The sequence below is a fragment of the Podarcis vaucheri genome, assembly GCF_965113315.1.
Source record: "Podarcis vaucheri genome assembly, chromosome: 3".
Classification (NCBI taxonomy): domain Eukaryota; kingdom Metazoa; phylum Chordata; class Lepidosauria; order Squamata; family Lacertidae; genus Podarcis; species Podarcis vaucheri.
The window spans coordinates 96034085-96049094 of NC_138761.1; the positions used below are offsets into that span (position 1 = coordinate 96034085).

The 15010-nt window shown below is 41.1% G+C and overlaps 1 protein-coding gene and 3 long non-coding RNA genes across 4 annotated transcripts; 1 reads left to right on the top strand and 3 right to left on the bottom strand.

Annotated features, from left to right (window-relative positions):
- Window positions 1-1382: 1382 nt before the first annotated feature.
- ODC1 (ornithine decarboxylase 1) lies at window positions 1383-12190 on the top strand. Its single transcript, XM_082218342.1, has 11 exons — window positions 1383-1689; window positions 5679-5822; window positions 5945-6118; window positions 6264-6436; window positions 6683-6817; window positions 6926-7007; window positions 7257-7340; window positions 8801-8963; window positions 9672-9784; window positions 10360-10574; window positions 11713-12190. Exons 2-11 carry the CDS (start codon window positions 5721-5723, stop codon window positions 11852-11854), a joined length of 1383 nt encoding a protein of 460 aa, XP_082074468.1. The 5' UTR covers window positions 1383-1689; window positions 5679-5720; the 3' UTR covers window positions 11855-12190.
- On the bottom strand, window positions 2529-5672 carry LOC309529965. Its single transcript, XR_014218563.1, has 2 exons — window positions 4913-5672; window positions 2529-3996 (listed from the first exon to the last, which is right to left on the bottom strand). It is a non-coding gene; the product is annotated as an uncharacterized lncRNA (long non-coding RNA).
- On the bottom strand, window positions 7432-14835 carry LOC309529938. The gene is made up of 3 exons (XR_014218527.1): window positions 14588-14835; window positions 13311-13432; window positions 7432-7635 (listed from the first exon to the last, which is right to left on the bottom strand). It is a non-coding gene; the product is annotated as an uncharacterized lncRNA (long non-coding RNA).
- On the bottom strand, window positions 9038-9665 carry LOC309529977. Its single transcript, XR_014218575.1, has 2 exons — window positions 9400-9665; window positions 9038-9237 (listed from the first exon to the last, which is right to left on the bottom strand). It is a non-coding gene; the product is annotated as an uncharacterized lncRNA (long non-coding RNA).
- Window positions 14836-15010: the final 175 nt, after the last annotated feature.

The window sequence follows — 15010 nt, forward strand, 5'->3', positions numbered from 1 at the left end:
GTTTCCATGCGCTCTGGCACTCGTCACGGTCCTCCTTGCGCCAATAGCTATTTAGTCATGATGGTCACACGACCCGGAAAGCTGTCTGTGGACAAATGCTGGCTCCCTCGGCCTGAAAGCAAGATGGGCACCACACCCCATAGTCGCCTTTGACTGAACTTAACAGTCCAGGGGTCCTTTACCATTTTACCTGTGTGGGGAACTGCCACACCGCCCTAAATATGGCACTGGCAGCAGCTTGAATTATTACTAAAGAGGAGAAAGGCAGGTGGTAGAATTGTGTAGGGTGGCTCCAGAAGGCATCCAGTCAATTCCTTTGTTATTTGCCCCACAAACAGGATCATATATTTCCCCCCACAAAAACTATATAGGCTTTAAATTTGGAGAAGGAAGCGGACTTCTGTGCTGTTCTAGGCTGTGTATGCACACAAAAGCTCATACCAAGAACTAACTTAGTTGGTCTTTAAGGTGCTACTGGAAGGAATTTTTTTATTTCCACTAACCCAGAAATAGTTCCTCGGGTTAAGAACTTTACTTCAGGATGAGAACAGAAATCGTGCTCCAGCCGCCCCATTAACTAAAGTGGTGCTTCAGGTTAAGAACAGTTTAAGGTTAAGAACAGACCTCTGGAACGAATTAAGTACTTAACCCGAGGTACCACTGTAACTGTCCCTCTTACAAACAGTAGAATCCCAAGTAAGAAGTGATGTGTTGTTTTAATCATGTTGCCAGCTGGACACTACTTACCCCATAGCTGTCAACTTTCAGATTTGAAAATAAGTGATCAGCAGCCTCACCTGTCCCGGGGACAGTCTACGGGATATCTAACAATCCGGGATAGCAGGAAACGGCACTGGAATAAGGGACTTTCCCGCAAAAAAAGGGAAGGTTGACAGCTATGACTTACCCTGATTGAACTTAATGGCCCAAGAAATGACTGTTTCAAAGCACTCAGTGCCTTTCCTTATTTTATTGACAGCACTGTATTTAAAAGATTTCAACTGCCCTCCTTTACACAGCTGCGGGGGGGGTGCAGTAACAAAAATAGGCTATAAATGAAACATAGTGTATGTGGGAAAATATTATTAGCATTTCATTAATACATTAATTTAAACGTCTACACTGATCCTTATACTGTATATTGATCCTCCCACTACTCTTGCACCGCATATGAAGGATTAGAATGCGAACGTGGAAGTGAAGCTTTCCTCCCCCCCCGCCCCACCTACACTTTCCCCTCCCCTTTGAAGATGGGCGGGGATGACCGCCGCATGTCTCCTGGCATGCCACGCTCGCCTTCGCCACCTCTTGCCTGACGTCATAATAGCGGTTGGCGAATGCCTTTGGCCCGGTCGCAGCCGAACGCGGCTGGTTTGAGCTGGTGCGTCGTCATGGCGACACCGCCGGGCCTATAAATACAGGCTCTGCGAGGCTGGCGGGGCTTTGTCAGTGAGGCGGCCACAGAAGCAGCAGCAGCAGCAGCCGCTATCCTGCGCGGCGGGCGAGCGGGCTCCGGCTCCTTCTCTCCTCCACAGCGGCCGGTTCTTCCCCCAAGTCCCGCAGGGTGCGACTGGGTAGACTCGACCCGCCCGTCGTCGTCCCCCCGCCACCGGCTGCCGCGCAGGGTAGGAGAGGCTGCTGCTGCTGAAGGACAAGAAACCGCCGCCGCCGCCGCCGCCGCAGTCTGAGGTAAGGCCGGCCTAAGCAGGCAAGCCGGCCACGTGGATGGTGGGGTGGGCGGAAGAGCAGCCGCCGAGCAGGCCGGGCCGCCCTGTGGATGGCGGAGGGAGCGGGGTCCGCGTGGGGCCGAATCGAGGGGTGAATGTGGAGGATTTTGGCGAAACAACGTGGCGTAGCCCACCGCGCTCCCATAAATAGGGGCTTCGGTGATTGATTATTATTAGTAATTATTATCATTATTATTAGTATTCGTTATGGGGCTTAATACTTGCTCGCACGCACATTTAATTAAGAACGATTGTTTATGGTTCCCCCAATTCTGGTACATAATGGCCGTCTCCTAATTAACTTTATTAGCAGATTCTAAGCTGGCCTTAAAGTATTTCTTTTCTCTCCCACCCCATATTTTTTCTAACTTGCCCCCTCCCCCGGTGAGATTAGTAATGTATTGGAAGTTCCACTTCAACCCCCCCCCCCTTTTGCGTGTCTCTTCCCCTCCCCCACCCATCTCCCTAATATCCTTGATTGTCGTTGCGGTAAAGAGGATGACTTACTGTTCCTAGTAGGGTAACTACCATTCCGAGGTTGGCCTTGTGGGGAGACGGTGTGTATACGGAACTGCGGGCTCTTATTCCTTATTTGTGCCGGGTAGGGAGGGAGAGAGGAAATACTGCAGTGCTTTTCCCTCTTCGGTCTCACTGCAGTATGATAGTCCAGCACTGGTACGAGGGGGTAGTGGGGATAATGGGGTGAGAGAAACCTTTGGAAATGGAAATATTAATAGGGGTAGGTGCTAGCCTGAGCAGCTGCCGTTCAGGTGGGGTCTGGGGTGGAGGTTGAGAAGCTGGTTTGTTGCATGTTTCTGTCCTGAAAGCTAGCATTAATGATGGCATGGTTTCAAGAAGTCAGTTTGAACTGGGTTACAGAGCCCCAGACTTGGGCCAACCCATTCTCATTCTCTTTCTCTCTCTCCCCACCCCCCTGCAATATAAAGGGCGACTGCAGATGCGGCTCTATTCTTCTTGATCTCTCTGCTCCACCCCCTTCACATGTTGGAGCTGGTGTGTGCTTCACCCTGCCACAGTTACCTTATCAGTTAGGGGAGGAGGAGAGAGGTAGCACTTAGTCATTCTTGGCTGCCACACATGCAAAAGACAAAAGCCTGACCCTCCTCAGCAGAATTTGCGAGGAGATCTGGCAAAGTGGTGACAGCTAGACATATGTTTAAGGCAAGAGGGAGGAGGAGCTGCTTGGGTTGTAGGAATTGTCTGCCGGGTGTACAGCTGAAGTTGAGTGCTGGAAAGGAGATGGCTTGTTATGTCTGGTGCTTAAGAGTAAACAGCATTTTTCAAATGCGAGCCAGTAAAGCTTATGGGCTGGCCTTCCTCCTCTGTTCCAAAGAAGGGACTCTTTGCCATCTTGATGGTGGTAAATAGTGACTGCTACAATCCTAGGAACAGTTAGTGTTTAAACTAAAATGTGTATGCTGTTACTTAAAGCTGTTGAACAAGTATAAATGATACTATCGTGTGTGGGTTACTTGGAAGAATTCTCCATAAAATAATGTATGGATTTATTTGGAAAGTTTTATGCACAGGGTTTGCTTCTGTGGAATTTGAAGTGGCATGTGAGCATGTACTCCTGAATTTCTGTTGATTTATATTTCTTAAGCAGGATCTATAGCAAAAAGATACGTTCAGTTTACTATGGGTTTGCCCACCATAAGAATTTAAGAGTTCAAATTCTATTGTTATACAATTGGAAGGCCATTGGTATTAGTGAAATAGCTTCCATTTATGCCCAAGGTTCAATGTTATTAGTGGAGCATAAGCATAAGGCTATAAAAGATATTGTATAATTGATGAAAGGGCATAGAAAGATTGAGCCAGTAGGGACATACTAAAAAAAAAATTGCTTACCTTGCTCCTTCAGTAAAATTACTGCTCTTCAACATACTTAGTTGGTTGCTAAGATACACTTTCAAAATATGGGTCAAACATTGGAAAAGCACGGTGTATTTTAGAATCTTGTGTTCTAAAATCAATTGTGCAGGCTGTAATGTACCACATTAGTGACTTCTCAGACATTTTCTCATTTGTTCTTTCCCTCCCAATCTTTTAATGGTGATTTCAGAGATGGAAAGTAGACTGAACTGAATGCAAATTAGGAATTCAAACACAATTAGTCATTTTAATGGCATCCATCTTGTTCCTTGACAATAAATTGAAATTTGAGTTAAATTTCAGGCCTGTACATTTTGCTCTGTTTAAATTATTTTTATGCTGTTTTTCAGAATTGTAGATCCTCCCTAAGAAACTTATAATGAAAGAATAAAAGATTAATTACATAATTAAAATCAATGCATATTAAATGCTTATTAAATATAAAAATTGATATCACCTTGTGAATTTTATTTATATTTGTATTCACTTTTCTCTGTTTCCTGTGGCTGTTTACTAAAGGCATGGTGGAATGTGCCACTGAAGTCAAGCACAAATTGTTTCTTGTCTGTCTTTGAAGCAAGTTGGACTGCAGAACTGCAGAGATTGTGCTAGCACAACAGCAGATTGTTTCTATGTTGCATTAGCTGCCTTGTCCCCAATTATGCCATTCATTCCCCTAGGATCTCTACATCTGCCAATTGTTTTACTGTTAAGGGCCTGGAGGTGGCAGGAATGTTTTGACATTATGCCCTGCAGGCATTCATGCAGGAGTCTGGCATCAAGCCAAACCAGAGTGGGTCAAGCTGTTTAATGCCATAATTCAGCTTTTTATTGCTTTTTATCACCAAGTTGTGTGAAAATGTGTGCTGTTATTCACTAGGAGTGACAGCAGAATTACAGTATAGGCAGCATGTTCCCACTGTCTTTAATGGAACTTACTCCAAGGATTTCAGCCTTAAATCTGTAGTGATATTAGAGCAAAGAAACAGGCTGTTTTCTCTAATGTTATACAGATTTTGTGTACACAGCTGCTGGTTCTTGACCCTTAATCTGTAGCTACCAGCTACTGCAGAGTGCCTTCTCTCCATTTTTCTGCCAACCAGTCCCCCCCCCTCTTGTCTGGGCTCCTGCCAGGAGTATATTTAAACTCCTTCTGAGTGACCAGCATGGACTGTGTATTTGGAAGTTGTATTTGCAATTCCTCACAAACACTTTTTCCGTACTCTGGGCTCCTCCTTTTAGTTGAGTCAAAGCAATACTACATGAAATTCTCAAGTATGACAACTCACTTGGCTTTTTGTAATAGCTTAATTAAACTCCATGGAGAACTTGAGTTTTCGGAAAGCTGTGGAAGAAAATGGACACTTAAATTGTAGCAACTACATGCACCTGTAGACAGACTTCTTCTTTTATGAGTAAAACAGAAACAAACACAGGAAGCTCTGTCTGTCTTCCTATTGTTTGCCTCTTCTAATCTCAATGTTCACTGCAAGAAAGTTTGTTTGTCTTTTGGTACTGGTTTACTCAGGAAGCTCCTAGGTCCAATTTCTTTAAAAGACACATTTTGGCATAAATGTTGATGCCTAAAAGCCTTTTATAATCCAGAACAGTTCATGTAACTCTCATATGAAAATTGCTTAGGGAGCATAAAGGTTACTTTCCTGTTTCAGGATCTTCCTTTCCTGGAGAGACTTCCTTGGAGCACAACTAAAAGTAGTTGCCTTCAAAATTGCACCTTGAACTGTGAGAGATGGCTTTTTAAGTTGCTATACAGTGGTACCTCGGGTTACAGATGCTTCAGGTTAAGACTCCGCTAACCCAGAAATAGTACCTCGGGTTAAGAACCATGCTTCAGGATAAGAACAGAAATCACGCGGTGACAGCGGGGAGCCCCACTCGCTAAAGTGGTACCTCAGGTTAAGAACAGTTTCAGGTTAAGAACGGACCTCCAGAATGAATTAAGTTCTTAACCCGACGTACCACTGTATTTTCCATTTCCCTTGTCTCACTGTGACGGGTGGGAGAACTAATAAACTCTTTCCTGTGTCTTTGCAGTTTTTCACTGAAAATCACTTTGGTATAACAACATCAAGCAAGATGAATGACTTCTGTGGTGAGGAATTCAATTTTTCTTTCCTTGATGAAGGCTTTACTGCAAAGGATATCCTAGACCAAAAAATAAATGAAGTTTCTTCCTCGGTGAGTATGGTAGATAGATTGAATATTTTTACTCTTTTATACTAAACGTAGGGTTGTTGCTATTGTAATATACACTAGTAGGCAACTGCATATTGACAGATGAATGTTTTCTTTGTTTCCAGGATGATAAAGATGCATTCTATGTTGCTGACCTTGGGGATGTTCTCAAAAAACATTTGCGGTGGTACAAGGCCCTCCCTAGGGTATCTCCTTTCTATGCCGTCAAATGTAATGATAGCATAGCTCTAGTGAAAACTCTGGCTGCTCTTGGGGCAGGATTTGATTGTGCCAGTAAAGTAAGTGACTGCTTTTAAATGTTTTGATTAAATACTGTGTATTAGAAATGAAAATATGTCTGCCTTTGATTTAAATTGTCTTCTTTCCAGAGAAACCATTTCTAGTAACTAATGTGCAAACTAAAAAAATGGATTTTTCCCCCAGACTGAAATACAGCTGGTCCAGAGTGTTGGTGTGCCTCCAGAGCGTATAATATATGCAAATCCATGCAAGCAAGTCTCTCAAATTAAGCATGCTGCAAACAATGGTGTGCAGATGATGACATTTGATAGTGAAGTTGAGCTGATGAAAGTTGCAAGAGCCCATCCAAAAGCAAAGTAAGAAACATTTACAATTTATTTTAGTACAATCTATATGTTCTCTCTAGGTAAATGTGAGGCCCCAGGTAACAGACGGTGACCATTTAGGCAGATCTGTGCAAAAAACAGGTGGCATTGCTGTTTTTGACAGAATAAAGGTAGCTCCCCACCCCCAACTATTAAGCTACTTTTTCTCAGAGCAACTACAAATGTGTGTTCTGAAATACATGTGCATGTGCTTATATGTTCTAAAATGTTTTCTAGGCTGGTCTTGCGCATTGCAACAGATGATTCAAAGGCTGTTTGTCGCCTAAGTGTTAAGTTTGGAGCTACACTAAAAACCAGCAGGTTGCTGCTTGAACGAGCAAAAGAACTTGATATCGACATAATTGGAGTGAGGTGAGCAGCCGGGTTGTGTGGAAGAAATTGCACACTTGCTACTTACAAATTCTGCTTTTGTTAAGAAGGTTGAGCAAAACTCCCACTAAATCAACCCATCTTTTCTAGTTTCCATGTTGGAAGTGGCTGTACAGATCCTGAGACGTTTGTGCAAGCTATTTCTGATGCCCGTTGTGTCTTTGATATGGGAGTAAGTACATTTTAAGAGCATTTCCTATAGCACTAACGAGTCATGGTACTGTGAGATTGCCAGAATTGGTCTGAAATACAAAATATTTAAAGTAAACTTGGGAAACCTACATTTTTGTGCTGTTGGTCTAAGATGCTAATTCAGATTAGTTAAAATTCTTGTTTGCTTCATTAGTTCAGATGGTGAAACTGATCAATACTATCAATAAAAGTATGATTTGAATCACATTTCAATATTTCTGCCTTTTAGGTTGAGCTTGGTTTCAACATGTACCTGCTTGACATTGGTGGTGGTTTTCCTGGCTCTGAAGATGTGAAACTTAAGTTTGAAGAGGTACATAACCTTAAGTGCTTTGTTTGTGAAGAGCATTCTTCAAACTTTGCTCCCCAGATCATATTAAACAACTCCCAGCATCTGCTTCCAATTGACATGGACGGGATTTCACTATTATAGGCAAAAGATGTTTGTATAAGTTTCTTGAAGTACCAACAAGCACATGAGTCTATGGCGGCTGCCAGTTTCCTTCTCCCACTGAAGCGAGACTTGAAAGAAGCCTTTTGTTGTAGCCAATAGAACAGGTTGTAGCATGTGTGGTGCCCATGACAGCTTCTCCAGTTTGCAAATGTGCCTGTGAGTCAAAAAAGGTTTGTCAGCCTAAATTTAAGAGTATTGCTTAGAGTGAAGCCACCAGTTCAATTATTTCTAATATATATATTTACTTATACTGCATAATAGATGTAGCTTATAGGCAGTCTACAAGTATAAAACAACTTGTACTAAGTAATAGCTTTACCTACATGAATAACTTTTACCTTGCCTCTGTGGAAGAGAAATCTGCATCATGATTTTCAAGTTGAAATACTTTGCTTTACAGCAACATCAATTTCTGGGCTACACCGTGATACATTTTACAGCATAGTAGAAATTTACTTGCTATGTTGCATAGCCTCCATACTGCTAAAGTGGCAATACGGCCTGTGTTAAGCTTGAAAAAAATGCTTACAGGAACTCTTCCATATATGGCTATTTCAGTTCTGCTGCAAAACATTGAACCTTCAGTCTTAAATTAGACAGCTAGTATAAGTGAATACACTCTAGAATGAGTTAACAGTAGCTAAAGTGGGCAGGGTGAATGGAGGGATGGGATAACAATGGAAGGAGATAGCCGCTGCCACATCTCTCAACTCCATTGTTCACACTGAAGTGAGGGGGAGGCAAATTGCTATGCTAGCCTGGAGCTGATGCAGACAGTGGGGCTGACTGCCTGTCCCTGCCACCAAAACACCCGATATTGGGGCACAGTACAAACCACTGTGAAAATAATGTGATGCTGGTGTCGCTCTGGGTAGAGGGGACATCTCTGTCCCATTCTCACCCCCAACAGTGCAAAAGGAGTTTGGATTGCAGCCAAAGTCCTTCACATTCTAGTTCATTTGAGCAATCCAGATGTGCATAGCTGAAAGTTCACAAAAACTTTCTGTTGGCTTTAAATCGAGTTGAGATTGCTTGGGAAATCATGAACTGATTTTCCAAGTCATAACTTTTTTTAGAGCACTGTTGTGAATGATTTATCAAATTCAAAGCAACCTCCTTTCCCTAGTGTGGAAGTTCTATGTTTCTGTTCTAAATCATATCCAAGTTTTTAGTAGATTATTCAACAAAGAGCCAATAGTTTGTTGCTGAATTCCAACCCATCAGTCTCTTGCATTGAGAATGTAGTGCAAGCTAATTGTTTATTGGATATCCATGTTGCTTAACAACTCTATTAAACCCATTTCTCTCTTTTTAAAAAGATAACTAACGTAATCAATCCTGCCTTGGACAAGTATTTTCCTTCTGATTCTGGAGTGAGAATTATTGCAGAGCCTGGCAGATACTATGTTGCATCAGCTTTTACACTTGCTGTTAATATCATTGCAAAGAAAGTAGTAATAAAAGAACACACTGGATCAGATGGTATGTAATACTTAAATAACATCCTGGGCCTTAAATTATGAGTATTTGGGCAGTTAACATATATTTTTTTAAAAAAATAATTTTATTGATTTTTACAATTGTTATCATCACCACAATCATTATTTCAAAAACAAAATACATTATAAATCCTCTGCTTCCCCCTCCCTCCTGTGACTTCCCTCAACTTCCTTTTCTGGTTCTTTTGGCATATTATCTCATCCTGCTTATTAGTTAATTCTTATTATTCTTCACTTATCATTTTAACATCTTGTTTCTAGTTCTACATTTATTTTGTAAATTGCAAGTGTTTAATCAAACCCTGCAAGTGAGTCAATTTTTTTTTATATTGATTCTGTATATATAATATAAATGGTTCCCAGTCCTTAAAATCTCTACTGTCTTTATATTGAAGTCTTTCCACTAGTTTTGCAAATACTCATAATTGATGGTGGGAACAGAGGAGAGGTCCTTAGAGGGGGCTGGGCCACCCAGTGTTGGAGTGAAAGTCAGTGTTTTGTTTTGTTCATAAGAATTTCAAAAGCAGGGGCTAGGCGGGCAATTTTTCCTGATGACAGTAACAATGCACAGCACTATCCCAGGTTTCTGTTGCTTGGTAATGGCATGGCATGACAAAGTTGGGAACTGTCTTTTAAATATCTAGCCAATTGCTCTATTCTAATATTCTTTTTTCCCCTCTCCCCCAAATAGATGAAGAGGAAGCAAATGACAAAACTCTTATGTACTATGTAAATGATGGGGTTTATGGCTCTTTTAACTGCATCCTGTATGATCATGCACATGTCAAACCAGTTTTGCAAAAGGTACTATGTGTATATTTTATATTGTATTGTATTATATAGTGTATTTCTGTATAAAAGTATACTGTTAAACTTAAGCCCATTTGTGCTGTAGGTAACTGTTACTTGTCATTTATCTATGCCAGATACTTAAAACAGGAAAAACAAAAGGGCACCGGTTCTTGCAGAACTGGTATAATGTAGATCTAACTCAGCGACACTGACTCCCCACATCCCCCAGGACCTTTTGAAAAATACTATGGGTCTTGGTGGAGCTCAGTTGTTGTTCTGCTTGTTGTAACAGCTGCAATTCCATAGAATTCACATTGTGATGCAATAAGATACAATATAAGAAATAAAATAAAATACAATTTAAACATCAGCATGACTATTCAGTGTGATGGATGTGCCTGCTCCCCTCTTCAGCTAAAAACCCACAGATGACACAAACCACAGTTTGAGCAATCCTATTCTAACTCATCTCAGCATTATGTAGTAATGGAGCACATTCTAAATACCATATTATTCGTGATTGTCTTATTGTTGACTGCTGTGGCAGTATGTATGCAATAACTACTTAAATTTTAAATTATTTTCAGAGACCTAAGCCAGATGAGAGGTACTATTCCTGCAGCATATGGGGACCAACCTGTGATGGCCTAGATCGCATTGTTGAGCGCTGTGGCTTGCCAGAGTTGCAGGTTGGGGACTGGATGTTGTTTGAAAACATGGGTGCCTACACAGTGGCAGCTGCTTCTACTTTCAATGGATTCCAGAGGCCAACAATACACTATGTAATGTCAAGACCAGCATGGTTAGTAGTTCTGCTTTTAATGAAAGTACACTCTTAAGTTTGACTTGAGTAAACTCTTGTTTGAGAAAGGTTATGTAGATTATTATGATAGGATAGAATATAAATAGACTGTGCACTCCACCCTGAGTGCACAGAACACATTCAGATTCTTTGGTTGACTTACTTGCCGTATTTTTTGCACCATAACACTCACTTTTTTCCTCCTAAAAAGTAAGGGGAAATGTCTGTGCGTGTTATGGAGGGAATGCCTACGGGTGGCATGCCTACGGATTTTCTTCCTCTAAAAACTACGTGCGTGTTATGGTCGGGTGCGTGTTATAGAGCAAAAAATACGGTAATAGCCTGCCTCACTAGCCAGTTGCCTGGTTTGCATGCAGTTTTAATCCATAGTTCATTTTAACAGTCATGGCTGGGGAAACCCAGCCAGATGGGTGGGGTATTAAATTTATTATTATTATTATTATTATTATTTATCTCCACCACCACCACCACCACCACTCCTGACTGCCTTGGGAGGGAACAAGCCGGTTTGGTTTGTTACGAGTTGTGACTGTGGGCTTGTGTCTTTCAAACAGCATGAGGGGTAAGCTAAGAACAAACCTTGACTTCTGTTTGTAGAAGAAAATTAAACGCAAGCCAGGGTTCATATCTCACAACAAACAAGATAGGTTTGTTTCCTCCCACACATAGCAGGGGAGGAACAAAACCCTCATGCATGTTAAACCATAGTTTAACGTGAGAGAACTGGACAGCCGATTTTGCTGTCATGTTTTCTCTAGTTCAGGGGGGGGCTGCTGTTTGGAAGGCTTGCCTTATCATTATGACTTCGTCACAGTTCTATGAAAGTGCAGAAGCTCATGTTGAGTGCAGAATTCACCTGTTTGAGAATCTCAGCATAATCTTAAAAATAAATCCTCAAGGGTGTGAGTGCAGTGCTTGGCTAAAACTCAGAAGGCAGAGCATTTTCAAAATAAGGTTTGTGGTACATAGTTTTCACTTTCCCATAGCTAGGAAGTGCAGTGATTTGTACTGTTCGCAATCCTTTTTGGTGCAGAATCTAGCAAGAGATTAGTAGAGGGTACACACAATCATGGTTATCTAGGTTACTTACTCTATTTCTTTCTCTCCCCCTTATTAGGCAATTGATGCAGCGGATAAAGGAGCAAGGTTTTCAAGCTGAAGTGGAAGAGCAAGATGTCACTTTGCCACTCTCATGTGCCTGGGAAAGTGGGATTGAACACTATCCAGCAGCTTGTGCTTCAGCTAGCATTAATGTATAGATACAGTTTTGGCTAACATGCAAGTTTAGGAATGGATTTTTAGGGCTTTTGGGACCATTAACTTAATTCTTGCTAGAATTTTTAAATGTTTTTGAATGGCTAGGGTGGCGTAAACGTAACTTGAATAGACAACTAGGAGATGGGGAGGTCACATTTATCTGTGTTCCTATGGAAACTATTTGAATATTGTTTTATATGGATTTTTATTCACTTCTCAAGTATACTACTAAAACTGATCCTTTCTGCCTGTCAAGCATTGTAGCTTGCATATCTGGCAGAATGGTCTGGACGTAGTATTGTGACCTGACTGTTTTACAATAAAGTCTATTGAAATAACTGGGTAGCTGTTCCTTGTCTGTATATGAACAAAAATCTGGGCTGAATAGATTTTAAGATTTTGCGTTGTCACCACCTCCGGGCTTGAACATTATTTTGATATTTCTACATAATTAGGCCTTCCCAGAAAGCAACTAAGGTGGTTCCCCTCAAGCTGGCTTTCACTGTGTGCTGCTTTTCTTTTTTGCCTTTGATTTTTTTAACTACTTGATGATAAGACACACCCAAAATGAAGGGAAGAGACTCTTGAGATAAGGCTTGCATGTTGTAATTATGTATATACCTGTAACATCCCATTTAAAGTATATGAAGTATCTTTTAGTTCTTGGCTATCTGAATTTTAATCCAATACAAGCCTGCTTCTCTCAAATTACAGAAATGCCAGTCAACGATACTTTGCATACAGAACTTTTGTAAATTGCCCAGGCACATAAGCTTGTATGATTTCTTTGGTTTATTCTGTTGAACAATAAAAATGTTCTCTGCAAAGCATTTGTGTGGGAAAATGGCCCGTATGTAGCATTTAGCTAATGAGAACACTTTAAGAATCTGCTGAACTGCTTTTTCAAGGCAGGTATTTTTTTAAAAGTTTAGTATGAATCGTAGCTCAGAATTGGATTCCACTATAAAACATAGTCTCGAAAGTAAATGCGAAATCAGTGGGACTGATTTCAAAGTAAGACTTGGAAGCACAACAGCACGTTTGCAATCCTCATGAGAATGAGTTTTGGTTTTGACCGCTTAAGTGTAAATGAAATGCTGCTTTTGCCTTTGCCACATCAGAATCTGACTTTTCTTGTATGTGGTGGTGTTAGCATCACAAAACGGGGGGGGGGGGAGAGCTTTGCACAAGCATCATCTTGATCAGCAGGAACTTAGAAATTAATACTTGATTCAGATTCTATGATTCCTGGTGTTCTGAATGGTGCATAATAGCTATAAAACAAAATAACTAAAGCATGTTTTATAAAAACCAGGATGTAAATCAAACATTTTGAAAAGCAAGCTGTTTGCAACACAGTTTTTCCTTAATTTCAGCTATGAATGATGGGTTAAAGCCCAAAAGTACTTAGAGAACATACTTAGGACAGCTATTAAGCTGGTAGAGAAGTAGCTTTACCTGTACTCCTGAGGATGAGCAGGTAGTATTGAGGAGCTGGGTGTCCTGCAGGGAAAGAGCTCACTAGAGCTGGCACTAGTATTCAGTTTCTGATTTTCCTTGGATCTCTAGGCAATGGAGTTCTGCAATAGTTAGTCATGCATAGCTTTGCTGGTCAATTGAGTATAAATTACACGAGAAGAGGTTATTTCAGTTTTAAAATACAATGGAACAGGAAAAGCAGACAGATAACCTAAAACTGGAGATATTAAGGGTCAAAGTCACTACACCTTGATTAGAACTTGGAGCATAATAGCGTATTGTCCCACATGGTGCATTCTGTTCCTTGGACTTACAAAGTGAGCTATGATTATCCAAAAACACTATCCAGCTGCCAAAAGCAGTTGCTTCCTACTTTATGCAGCACTGCAGTTACCTAAACATTTGGGGCTCTGCACTGGACAAGGTTAATTAAAAATGCATTCCATCTTCCATAGGTGTTATCTGCTATAGATATGCAGACGTTAAAAATATCAGTGGGTGCTCTTTCCCTTGCTCTATCTGCTACATTTGCACAATTACTGTTGTGGAGGGAAGGGGGCTATTTCCATACTTAATAAGAAAACCCAGGTTCCATGCCAATGTTTTTTCTAAACCATACCACTGCTATCATTTAGTATCACTTATACCCTAGGCTTATTTTATATTATTACTAAGTCTAGACAGTTTTAAAGGACTTTATTAAAACTCTGTTGCCACTTACCCCATCCCAGTTAAGCCTAACCAACACTATAATTGAGGACTTGTGTTAAAATCTGTTTCAATCCCTACTGACCTATTTAAGCACAGGTCTGCTTCTGCTATACTATCCTGAAATCTTGTTCTGGCTCTCCTACTACACACCAGAGCCTTGTCGGGTAAACAGCCTCAGAAAACCAGTATGCTTGACTCTTAATTAGTGCATGAAGGGGTTAAAACCATAGAGCAAGCTGCCCTGTGAGGCTTAGCCTATGTCACTTCCCCTCACCTTGGGAGGAAATAGGTAATCAAGCCTTTTTTTATCCCACTTCACCTGTGGAATTCAACATGTGAGGAGGTCTGAGGCAGCCAGCCTTAATGATTTTTCAACCAGCTTCTTTTGTTTCAGACAAGAATGGAGCTTGAAACTAGTATTTTTTCTATACCAATAGTTTATAAACTTTTACCTTTTGTAACTAAGCAACGTTTTACAGCTGCGTGGAAAAACACATGGATCTGACCTTAGAAGAATTTTGTAAGTAAACCATTTTATGACTTACCAAGTGGGTGGTCTACCTCTGTACCAGGGCACATTTTAAAGGTTTTGCAGCCTCTATTTCCACACTTAGTTCTTTGCTGCATGTTTTGCAAAGTTAAATATCTGTTGTGGTTCTCTCACCAAACAGTTCTTGCCCCAAACTTGGCTTTCAGGATCTCAACAAGCCTAGCCTTCCAAACTGAGGCTCCCTCTCTTCTCCCTCAGTGCTGGAGGCTGGTTCTCCCATTATTTCTGAGCCAAGCGATTTGTCTACCTTTGTAAGTCTTTGGCCACCAAGCCACTCTTGCTCCCTTTCAGGTCTGCTTCCTCATTCCCCTTCCTCTGCTGCCGTCTAATTTTGGCTGCCCACTACAAACACCAAGCACCTACCAACACAGACTGACCCGCACTGAGTTGCTCTCAGGCTTTTATTATCTTCTTCTGG

Bases quoted from the DNA above. Each gene is read 5' to 3' on its own strand.
- ODC1 (XM_082218342.1), top strand. From the start codon at position 5,721: ATGAATGACTTCTGTGGTGAGGAATTCAATTTTTCTTTCCTTGATGAA. The intron at 6,119-6,263 runs GTAAGTGACTGC...TTTTTCCCCCAG, and splicing joins GATTTGATTGTGCCAGTAAA to ACTGAAATACAGCTGGTCCA. The intron at 7,341-8,800 runs GTACATAACCTT...CTTTTTAAAAAG, and splicing joins TGAAACTTAAGTTTGAAGAG to ATAACTAACGTAATCAATCC.